The sequence below is a fragment of the Pituophis catenifer genome, unplaced genomic scaffold (assembly GCF_029215685.1).
Source record: "Pituophis catenifer annectens isolate HBS135680 unplaced genomic scaffold, rPitCat1.0.hap2 SCAF_2, whole genome shotgun sequence".
Classification (NCBI taxonomy): Eukaryota; Metazoa; Chordata; class Lepidosauria; order Squamata; family Colubridae; genus Pituophis; species Pituophis catenifer.
Window position 1 is genome coordinate 89,992,201 of NW_027256882.1, and position 12,363 is coordinate 90,004,563.

The 12,363-nt window shown below is 39.3% G+C and overlaps 1 protein-coding gene across 5 annotated transcripts in view; it reads left to right on the forward strand.

The window, feature by feature from the left end:
* The window catches only part of UIMC1 (ubiquitin interaction motif containing 1), a 120,216-nt gene that overhangs the window by 69,381 nt on the left and 38,472 nt on the right, over window positions 1-12,363 (forward strand). For all 5 annotated transcript variants that reach the window (XR_011599997.1, XM_070937157.1, XM_070937155.1 and 2 more), the window contains exons 4-5: window positions 6,193-6,317; window positions 6,686-7,816. Coding sequence is in view for 4 of the 5 variants with exons in the window: in XM_070937157.1 (XP_070793258.1) it covers window positions 6,193-6,317; window positions 6,686-7,816 (1,256 nt within the window). In the remaining variant the exon portion in view is untranslated. The remainder of the gene's footprint in view (window positions 1-6,192; window positions 6,318-6,685; window positions 7,817-12,363) is intronic.

Sequence of the window (12,363 nt, forward strand, 5' to 3'; positions counted from 1 at the left end):
TTAGCAACTGTGTGTGGGGGGGTGCGGGTGTACTTTACACACTTACTTATATGTGTATGTGTGTATAAATATGTGTCTCTGTATGTGTGTGTTTTGATGGTGCAAAGGATTATCTCAATGGGCCCAGTTCACATTCCTCCTTGAGTTGACATTTTATTATTAATTACAAGGCATATCAGGTCTGTTTTAGCTGTACATATGGAGAAGTATTTATTTGTATATTTTAATTGCAATAATTTATATGCTGCTTCCTCATATAGCTCTAGACAGTTCACAATAAAATCAGGCAAAACCCATCACAACATCACATTATAAACAGCATAATCTCAACAACAAAAGCCTAAAATGTTCAAGTGCTCAAAATACTTCCTGATAAATAATACCTTCTGCCTTGAAGGCCTATTGGAAAAGAGTGGTTTCAAAAAGACAATAGGGAAGGTCTGTCCTCACTTTGGAATGGATCAAGCTCTTCCCACATTGTGGCAGCTACCATAGAGAAGGACAGTTTCCTGGCTCCCTTCCACATAACATTGCAACCTGCTTTCTTGGAATTCAGGGTTCTCATTGAGCCTGGGGCCAGCAGTCAGGAATGGGTTAACTCTGTCTGATATCTGAGGACTGAGTCTGCAAGCTGTTAAGCTCCTCCTCTTCCTCTTGCTTCCCAGCTTTCAGACTCAGTCTGATCTGGACAGACATCTTTTGCTGAGCTGCCCATTCTTGATTTCTGGAATCTCTGATCTGCTCCCTATTTAGGGTTGAGCTTTACTAGCGTGAAAGGTGTACGTAACCTATCCCTTTAGGTCTTTCATGGTGAACCTTCTGCCACTGTAACTGAGTTGTTGCTGGCTCTCTTTCCTTCTACCCCTCCCGGGCATGTCAAATTTTTCAACTTTCAATTTTCAAACATTAGGGGTGCTCAAAAGTTGTGACATGCCTTGTGGGTTGTAAAAATATTTTGGTTACTTTAATATAATTTAGATGTGCTTTGTAAGTAACTACATAAATATCATAACTTTTTGACATTTTGTTTCATATCTCAGCATTAAAGCCTTCTTCAGAGAACTAGGGTTTTACACAATGTGTCCAAGGTAGGATAATTTGAGTGTGGTCGTTTGTATCTTGAGGGAGAATCCTGAATTGATTTGTTCAATGAGCCATTGGATTGCTTTCTTGGCTTTTCCACAGCATTTTCAGATGACTTCTCCAATACCAAAATTCAAAAGCATTAATGCTCATTAACTTTTTTGAAAATTTTCAAAATGATGGATTTTTTTCTGGGGGGGGGGGAAGCTAGTCTTTTTTTTTTAGTTGGGAGGAACTCTTTCTTGGCATTAATTTTATGGCAAACTGATTGTAAAAGAGAGAATAATATAGGGTTTGGTGGCATTGGGGAGCAAGTTCTTATTAATAAGACATTTTCTGAAGAAATAGTTCTTATGATATAAAATTAAAAAAAGCTAAACTTGTTTGAATAATTTTCAGTTTTCAGTTCTTTAAAAACGCTCTTAATTTTTTTTCCTTTCCACCCTGTTCTCTATGTTTTCTTGGTGAAATTGATTTGTTGTTCATGCGAGGCTTAATTTGATGCTGCTTAAGCTTTTTCTCGGTAGATTTAATATACAGAAAGCCAAACATTGATTCAGCGAAACTATGCTAGTTTTACCAAACAGCATTTCAGATGTTATAGTTGAACAAATGTTGAAAAATATATACAAATGTTCTTCATTTGTACATATATCTACCTTGTGCAAAAAAAGCTTGGAAAATATTTTCTACTTGCAGTGTCGGCCCATTCTTACCTACCCAAATAGCCCAACATTGTTTGTTTTTCAAAGCTCAGCTTCTATTTTTGTGTCTCAAGTTTTAAAGATGTCTGTTTATCCACACCGCAAAGAAACTTAACAAAATACTTAGAATTTCTAATCATAATTAATTATGACCAATGTAATCAACATCAAGCATATACAAATTGCAGGCAGTGTTTAGAAGTGATCTGAATAATGTATGACTGTCAGAGATACATAGTATGGCTTCCGTAGAGCAGACACCCTGTTTGATTCTTTTATTCTTTTGCATGTTGTATATTTCATAGGGGACAAACACGTATTCCTTTTCAGTACATCTATGAATGTGGGATAGTACAAAGCTATGCTGTGTGTTTTTTTAGTGTTCCACGTTCTTTGCTGTAAAACGAAAAGAGGCCTTCTAAGCATAGGCATAATCTTAACTATGTTTTAATAGCAAATGTGTGTGAAGCAAATTAGATTTTATTTGGGAAAGCAATTCATGTTACACAGGTTGATGTTATCTGCTTCCAAGTGAAGAATGGAATCCAGTGAAGCAATTCAGGTAGGCTCAAATCACTTTGGACTGTCGTGCAGGTGAAGGATCCTGTTACCCTTCACCTCCAGCACTAGCTGAAGTGCTTCCAGGTTCTGTGGCTCTATGATTATCCACAGTTTATATTGAACTCAAGGCATTCAGCACACTTAAACTACTTTGTCTTGAAACACTGGCTTGGGCCAAGGACATCTAAGCCTTCCTTCTCTGGTAGATACTGGTGGTAGTCTTTCAACATTTGCCAGAGCCTCCAGCTTGCGAAACCTTTGATCAGCTTGTAAAGATATGGCTGCTCTCAGCCTTCCTGTAGAACAGACTGTATGGGAGAAGGTTGAGATACAACCACAATCATTTTAAATTACTGTTTTCAATCATGGCAATTTTTAGGTGCATGGACTTCAAAGGCAGGCAGCATAGCCATTGATGAGAATTTGGGGAGTTGATGTCCGTATACCTGCAAGTTGCTAAATCTGGAAGTATTGTTTTAAAGCCTCCTGCCAGTGCTTGAGTTGCACTAGGTCCATGGTTAAATCAACTGAACAAAAAGTTTAGCTATGTAATGTATTCTCAGTTGCAATACACAAGTGCTGGGCAATGGGAATGAAGGATAAGAACTTTGTGCCTCCGAGTGGTAAAACTATAGCAATGGAGCAGTTGCTGTAGCTTTGCAAAACACTATAATTTCAGTATCTTTATCCCTACTTTACTTACATTGCTAACAAATTTAAACCCACTATTTCCATTTAAGACAGAAGTGGGTAACCTTTTTTTCAATGTTGCATGTCTTTGGAAATGATGGGAGAGTGGAATAGAAGTGAGTGATAAATGCGGGAGAGTCACTAATTCTCTTGCTTTTTTCAGGCAAGCATTCTCCCTCACTCCCGCTTTCTTTTGAAACTTGGTTACACTATAAATAGTGATTTGATGACAATAGACTGCTCCTGTGTGATGTAGCAGTGTGCCCTGTCAACACATATTTCAATCCTGTGGCAGCATGAAAGTCAGTTCAGAATTAAACTTCGTCTTATCGCAGTTGTATCTTCATCAGATTTTGAGAAGTCCATGTTTTGTTTTTATGTGTCTTTCACAGCCAAACTGGCTTGCTGTCATTCTTTTGCAACTAAGAGAGAAATGGGGTTCAGTAATCTACCTGTCAGTTCTTATTCTCCTCTGGAGTTATTTCTTATGTGAACTGAACATATGTCAGAATGCTCTTGAAGACACAAAATTGTATTATGTTGTTTTGGTGCTCAGGGGCTTTTCACTGGAATGTTTCCTTATTTTACTGCAAGTTGCTGTGTTTGTTCAAGATACTGCTTTCTTTGTTTTGTACTCCTGAATACGATATTTTGATGCTTTTGTTTGCCTTAGAATTGTTGTATGGAAAAACTTACAACAGCCTATAATTATTTGATGGAAAAGTGTTTTACAGTATTCTTCAGATCCTCAGAGATTCTGAAACTCGGGGTAGAATCGTTGGAGTTATCATTTGGTTTTTTGAGCATCAATATTTTTTGTCAAGTGAAAATGGTGGATCAGAAATAACAGTGAATAGATATTTTCTGAAGCAATTTCGGGGTTTTTTTTGTTGTTCTTGTCAAAGCAACATATGCTTTCTGGAAAATCTTGCTTAGAGCTAGGAAGTAGATAGTAGCACCATAGTTTCATATGAAAACATGCTAAAAGTTACTTGGCTTTTGCAGTTTTTCTAAGTAGAACATTTTTCTGAATAAAATAATAATAGCATTCTCCAAGATATTCTTATAATAATAGTATTATATATTATATAAACAGTAATGGCCAAAATTGTGGAAACCTTTTGGGAAAAGTGTATTTTTGAGGTTTGATGGCTAATAACACCACTTTTTTTTGGAGTTTCAAGATAATCATATTCCACTGCTGGAATGGCCTAGGAATAGCCCAGACTTAACCCAATTGAAAATCTATGGAGCTGACTAAAGAAACTTGTTAGTCTGAAGCAACCCAGCAATAAAACCCAGTTAATAGAAGCAATCATTCAATTTTGGTTTCACATTATAACAGCTGCAGAACTAAAAGACTTGGTTCACTCCATGGGAAGACATTATAAGCAGGGGTGAAATGCACCCGGTTTGGATCGGATCACTGATGGAGGCGGATGGTTCGGAGAACCGGTAGCAAAAATCCCTGCCTCCCCTCCATGCCCAGTTGAGCCGCGCGATCATCAGAGGCTTTTAAAAAAAAAAATTAAAGCATTTTTTCTACAACCTCTTTGGCAGAAAAAATGCTTTTAAAAGTAAAAAAAAGCCTCTGATGATTGCGCGGCTCAGCTGGAATCGTCAGAGGCTTTTAAAAGCATTTTTTTTGGTGTTGTAGAAAAAATGTGTTTAAAAGTTAAAAAAAAAAAAAGTTGGCCATGCCCCCCAGTCACATTACACCCCACCCCTCCACCAAACCACGCCCACAGAACCAGTAGTAACAAATTTTAGATTTCACCACTGGTTATAAGGCTGTAATTCATGCTAAAGGTTATCCAACTAAGTATTAACTGACATTTTAACTTTTTATATATCTCATTTTTTCTATGGTGATAATTTTTGTATATCTCCTTTTTTCTACGTGTTTCACTTTTCTTCTTTATACTGTAACTGCTATTCTAATAGCAAATCCTTCATAAAAGTATTGCATTATATTCTTGATTAAATTATCTTTCCATTAATATATAATTTTATGGTACTAGTCAAAAGAAAGCCGTATTATTAGCTAGTTTTAGAAAATACACTTTTCCCAAAAGGTTTCCACAATTTTGGCCACTACTGTATAATAGTCTAGAACTATACTATTATATACATATAATGTATAATATATTATATATATTAAGTAATCGTCTAGAACAGGGGTATCAAACTAGATTTCATTGAGGGCTGCATCAAGGTTGTGTTTGACCTCGGGGGGGGGGGCTGGGATGAACGTGGCCAGGGTGGGCATGGCCAGCTTGATGTCACTTGTGTCGGGGATGCCTGTGGCGGCCTGAGTGCTCTGCCAGCATAAAACAAGCTCCTGATCTCTGTTTTTGGCTGGGACAGCCTCCTGCAACCCTCTGCCAGTGAAAACAGAGCTCAAAAGGGCCGCACACAGCCCTCGTGAGCTCCGTTTTCACTGGCAGAGACACCGAAAGCCAGTCCGCTGTTTCCAGGGTGGCCTCACAGGCCAGATCTAAGCACCCTGTGGGCCGGATCTGACTCACAGGCCTTGAGTTTGATACCCCTGGTCTAGAACTAAGAAGAACTTTCCTGACAGAACATCAGTGGAATGATTTGCCTCCAGAAGTTGTGGGTGTTCCAAGATTGGAGGTTTTTAAGAAGAGATTGGACAACCATTTGTCTGAAATGGTATAGGGGTTTCCTGCCTGAGCAGTGGTTTGGACTAGCTCTCCAAGGTTCCTTCCCATTCTGTTATTCTGTTAGATATTTTTAAAGCATTCTTTTGTGTTCAAAATCTACTTTCCTCTGTTCTCTGATTTATATATTGGATGGGAAAGTACAAAATAAAGCTTCTGCCGTATAATTATGTGATAAAATATTTTATCATGATGAATGTATCTAAAAAGTCAAAGTTGTGATTGCTGTGGGAACTTTAACTAACTGCCTGACTTGGGCTAAATTATTTAATATTTTTCAGACAATATTACGATTTGTTTAGCACTACTTATTCCAATTTTGAGGGTATGCACTATAATAATTTCCTATTTAAAGGTTCTTATATAATTTAGTGTGGGTTTTTCCCTTCTGAAGCTGAAAGTCTTCAGGCTCCTTCAGGTATAAGAACTAAGGGTCCATGATTTAATCATGATTTATAATTTAATCTTCTCAGAGATGTCAGAAGATGAACAATTTGCCTTGGCTTTAAAAATGAGTGAGCAAGAAGCCAAACAGTTAAATTCACAAGAGGAGGAAGAGGAAGAACTTCTGAGAAAAGCCATTGCTGAGAGCCTTAGTGTAAGTAGAAGAGATGTTCTCCTTTTACTCTTTTTTTTTTTTTTTTTTTTGCCCTGTAGGTTTCAGAAATGACTTTTCTCCAAGGCTGGTTTATGAAACTTCACTTGGAATCCTAGTCTTCGACAAAGCGTCTGACAAGAGAGCAAATATAACAAATATATTTGTTAAGCTTTACTGTGCTAATGGACTTATTGATGCATAATATCTAATTTCACTGTTGGCTATCACCAAGCAGATTAATGTGGAAGTATCATTTATGTTTTTTACTGTGTAGAACAGCAGTCAATTTGATTCAATAATTAGAAGAATACATATATACATACATGCAAATCATGTTCATTTTATGCATGTTCTTGTTCTTCCTGCAGAGTTGCCAGGCTTCTGAGTTTGCTGCTGCTGCTCCCTTGCCGCTCCTTTCCGAGGCATTAGGGTCTCCAGGTCAAAACCACCCATCTGGACCAGAGGATTCTCAGCTCCTTGCAGTTTCGCCTCCTTGCTCTGAGTCTCCTTGCTCTAAGTGCAGCTCCCTCTTTCCAAGTGACAAAACTGATGAGAACACAGAGACACATGTCACCAAGAGTCCTCTGGTAGTACTGACAAGGTTAAGCCAGGACATAGTTGAAAGCTCACTAGTTTCTAGCATAATTGTATCTCCGGGGAAGAGCCAGACTTTTGCAAGATCAGGCACTTCCTCACCAGCTGGGAACTGCTCCAGTGATACATCATGTAGTTCAGAAGAGGAGTTACCTATTATTCTAAGTCCCACCTTTCCACAAAGACCTCGGAGGTCTTGGCAGCTGGAACCCCGGAGACTGTTTATGGGAAAATGCAGCCTTCTAACACCAACAAGCAAAGAAATGGAACATTCCCAAAATTACTTAAAAGGAAACCTTCATGTTGACTGCCCAGGAGTCCTACAGAAGGAAGCCCAGCAACAGAGTACATTTGATCATGACACAAGTCCTGAGTTCAGAGATCCGGCTGAGCATGGCAAAAATACACTGCTTTCTTCTGAGCTTATAGAAAGGACTGTTCTACCAGAAAGCGCCTCAGCAATTTGCACACTTCCTTGGACTGATGAGAAATGCCAACATGAAGAACCGGACGTGGTGCACTATTATTGGGGTGTTCCATTCTGCCCCAAAGGAATAGATCCTAACAAATATACTCAAGTCATCATGTGCCAGCTTGAGGTTTACCAGAAAAGCCTGAAACAGGCTCAGCGGCAGCTCCTGCAGAAGAAGCCGTTTGGAGAACCAATTGTTCCTAATTCATGTTCCTTGAGACAAATTAAACTTACAAAAGACAAGGAAACATCAAGACAAAGAGAAGATACTGATGATCAAGATGGGGAAGACATGGATGAGAAAAAGGAACCCGATAATGTTGCTTGGCTTCTTTCCCGAGTAAACGGAGAGTCTTACAAACATCCAGCAGGGGATGTAGCAGAGGGAAGAAACTCTGAGTGTGGAGATGAATCAGCAAGCAGCTCTCTTCAGGTAAATTTGCCCTACCTGGATAATTATGAATCAACAAAAAAAGAGCAGAGTGGCTAAGCATTTTTTTGCCATGCGCATTCTTAGATCAAAATGGCAGGAAATTATGCTATTGATTTTCAGCAGTTAAGGTAAGGTTAGAGGGAATTCTAGGGGACACAAAGAAGTAATTGTATGGGAGCTGTGAATTGCCAGTTACTGTACTGAATGTTATCTAATGATGCTTCAGGGATTCTGAAGCCATTAGAGTCCTCTGAAAATCTGCTTTTAATAATACAAATAATCCTCGATTTATTATCACAATTGAGCCAAAAAATATTGTTAAGCAAGATAATTTTTTGAGTTTTGCCCCATTTTATAAGCCTTTTTGCCAGAGTTATTAAGCGAATCATTGCAGTTATTAAGTGAATCATGCAATCAGTCAGCAAATCTGGCTTTTCCAGTTGACTTTGCTTGTTGGAACCAAGCTAGGAAGATTACAAATGGTGATCACAAGATCCCAGCACAGTACAACTGTCATAATTACATGCCAGTTGCCAAGCACCCTAATTTTGCTCATGTGACCATGAGAATGCTGCAGTAGCCATAAGTGTGAAAATCGGTGATGCGTCACTTTTTTCAGTGCTGTTTTTCATTTCAAATGGTCACTAAAGGAATGGTTGTAAGTCGAGGACTATGTGTACTGATTTAGTTTACAATGTAATTAAAATTACATTCATAAATGCAAAGCACTGTATAACAAATACAGTGCTCTGGATTGTTGATCAAGGGGTATTGCTAAAATAATGGCTAGATTATGTTCTATATATTAGAATCAGCAGGATGTGAAATCCCGTATGGTCTTATATTCGGACAGTTGTGGTGGAACATGATTTGCTTTCCGCTGTGAACTTTTGCTACTCTGAACTGAAATTTTAATTTATATTATTGAATTTGTTTTATTGCTTTGTCCTCTGGAGTTATTACATTTCCCAAACCTATCAATCTTTCATGCTTCCTCTGTGTTTCTGCTTTGCATTTTTGAGCAGTGCATTTTCCTTTTCATTCATTGTGTTACAGGATAAAAAAAAAATGAGGCATATCCAGGAAAACTTCATAATCTTTCTAGCTGTCGAAGTTTATGCAGTGAGGCCAGAACTAAGCTTAATCCTTGGCTTCGTTTGCTGAAAGTGTCCTTTAAATATCTATGGAGTAGCCGCTAGGTGTCAGGTTTTCTCTCTTCAGGGGCAGGAGGCAGCTTTCGGTCACCACCGTGTCTTAAACCCATTGCTAGTCAGGTGAAATATTTATTGCTGTTGTATTTTAAGTTTGTGTCAGCCTTTTTCAATCCTCATTTTTCATAATGACTTCGCTGCTAGATCAATGTATAACTTTATCTTCTGACTGAAGCTGAACCTTGTTGTTACTATTTTCAAGTATATTTGATTGTTTACCCTGGTGATGGAAAGATGTTTTGTGATATTTATATTCTGCCTTATAATATTGAACACTCTGAAGAAAATCTGTCACGTCTGCATATTCTTTTAGAAGTAGAAGTGTGGTACAGGTTGTGCTTTAGGTCTCACAGACTTGGATCCAAAGTGGTTATATTTAAACAACCTTAAAGGTGACCTGCAAAGAGAAACACTTGGCTTTGTGCCCAATTTCTTTACTTACTTATGATAAGCTGGCAATGACCTGAATGGTTTAAGGTCAAACTGTCTCTGTTCTCTTGGAACTTCTGACCATATTTAATTTGGAATGTATTTTGGCAAGTGAAATGCACAGAAAGCCGCCATCACTGCTGAATTCTTGAGCCTTTTATGCAGCTCAAGTTGGGGAATAATGGTCTTGACATTTAAAATTGCTTTAGGACCCCAAGAGACAAATGGCATAATTGGGGAAACTTGAAAATACAATTAGAATGCAAAAAGCTTAAGCCCTCACTTGTAAATAGACACAAAAGGACTTTATAATAGTAGAACAGAGAAGTAAAAGCAGGATGGCAGCCAAGTCTGACAATATGCTTCATGACAGGTAATTTTTAACATTGCTTTTCTTTCTTCCACATGAAATAGAACATGGAGGCAGTGGGCAGATAATTCAAAGGCTACTTTCCATGTTTTAAGCTTCATTTGAGCATCGTATTTTTCTTTGTCGTAATTACCTACCAGCATACTTTGTCACAGTTTCAGTGCCCTTTGTGTTGACAGTAGTGGAAGCACTAATGTATTTAAAGTGCCAACATGTCTCCTTACTTGTTCAGTCCAAGCAGATGCTATCAGCCAGCTGCTTGGTTGAGCCACTTGTTGATATTACAATATAGCTGAATAAGTTGTAAATGTAAAATCTGCAAGGTGCTTTTTTGGATGGTTTGCATTAGTGGCGGGCCTATTTAACTATGCAGCTTGCATTTGCTCACTTGCAAAATGGTTAATGAAGGCAACAGCTACAGTTTTGTCAGTCTTCTCTAGTGATTGTTTGCTCACTGTGATTACATGAAATGCTGTTAAAATGGTTAAAGTGCTTGAGTGACTCTTTCAAGCTCCATATGTTCTTCAGGAAGAAGCAGATACTTATGTTGACACAGGTGAACATTTTTCTTATTTGTTGTCCAGACTTAGAGTGAAACAAGATGTTGCAGCAGATGTAGATTTCTGCTGAAAATAGCATTCCTATGAAATTGTTGTGAATTTCTCCTCCATTTTATGAGCAGCTCCTTGGGATTCAATCAATCAATCAGAATAGAGCTGGAAAAGACCTTGGAGGTCTTCTAGTCCAACCCCCTGCTGTACGATTTCAGACAAGGGACTGTCCAGTCTTTTCTTCAAAACCTTCAGTGATGAAGCACCACAACTTCTCCAGTGCGCTGCTTGGAGAATCCAAAAGCGAGGGTTATTCATCAGTTCAGTAGTCAGTGTATGTCTTTAAATTTCTGTAGACACGCCTCCTTTGTACATCAGAGGCTCAGTTTTTATTCACTCAGTCAGCTAATCAGACTTGTTTTTTGCTTCTCTCTGGTGTTTGGACTTTTGAATAAATTCTTCGCTTTTGGATTCTCATATTTTGAACTTGGATTGGACTTGACCTTGATTTTGGATTTCGATTTGGATATTTCGAATTGTTTGGGATTAATAAGGAATTTTTTTTCCTTCCTTCTGTTCCTCATTGTCAACGGCTGGGTAAGTCTTCTGGCCTCTATCCTATCTGGCCATATCTATTTACCCATTAATAAGAAGCTCTGCCTTGCCAGGGTACCTTCTTCTTGATTAATTTGCCAATCATGTCTGTTGGGGCGGCTAATGAGTCCCTGCCCTGCTCCCAGTGGCAAACTTGAGTATTTTTAAAGCATAAATTGCCGCTTTAGAGTCCCTGCCCTGCTTTCAGTGGTACACTCTTCCTGATCGCTTGTTTTCTGGCGCGAGGGCTGCTTTTGAGTAGCTGCACGCCCATTATGCTGTGGGGGAAGGAGCGGATCGTCGCTAAAGCCGATTCTGGTGTTTTTCTCTCTAACGCTTGTGGAATGAGGCCGCCATAATGGCAGAGCACGTTTTCAGCTCTTCTGGCCAAATTCTGCTCGGCAACAGGCTTGCGCATGCGCGGTAAGCCTGTAGCTCAATTTTTACCCGGGAAGGAGCTGTGCAGCTGCAGACTGATTCCCGACGATAGTTTCTGCCCGGCAATAGCGCCGCAGCCACGCAGGAGCTTCCCTGCACCCTTTTCTGTGCCCCTTACAGCTCTACTATGGCGAACTGGGGCTGATAAGTGTACCTGCCAGCACGGAAGCCGTGGCTGGAGGTAACATGCTGTTACTTGCTAAGAGCCAGTTTCCTTGTAGCAGCAATAATAAAGTGACTGCTCTGGCACCCTCTGCTGTTAGCAAGGCTGTTGCAGGATACTGTCTTTGGGGATTTTATACTATGTCACTATTATTAATGCAGCCTCCTCTTGATGCTTGCCTGGCTGGTATTTGTTTTTTCCTGGCACAGGTTTTGAGTCAGTCTGTGTTAACAAAAAAAAATAAGAAGAAGAAGAAGGGGGGGAGTTGCTGTCACCAAACAGCCTTCTGTAAATGTGAAAAATTTATATCATAGATATATATATATATATTACAAAAATAAAATAAAAAATTAAGGGGAGCTTCAATTAATGAGGCATGTCTAATATATCATTGTGACAAATGCATACTTACCCTTGCTCTCCTCGTGTCTTCAGCATTGTCAACATGTCTGACTGCGAACTTTCCTCCGACTTGGAGCACAGTTCTGAACCTTCTGAGGCTCCAGCTTCTCCAGGTCCTGCAAGAAAAAAAGACAAAAAAGTGGGATAAGCCCGGGAATACCACTGCTCCGGCCATCTCAACGAGAAGTTGTACATCTTCTGCAGCTGCCGCCAAGGATGCCAACAGACGCCATAAGGTGCTCGAGCGACAATTTGATCGGGCTCAACGACAGGCTCAGTTAACTGCCTTGCCTGCAACCATGCCCCCTACCGGCACTGTAGTGCATTCTGCTCCCCATTCAGGGATCATGCCTTCTGTGTACCAGGGTTTCTCTCCGGTGATCGAATCT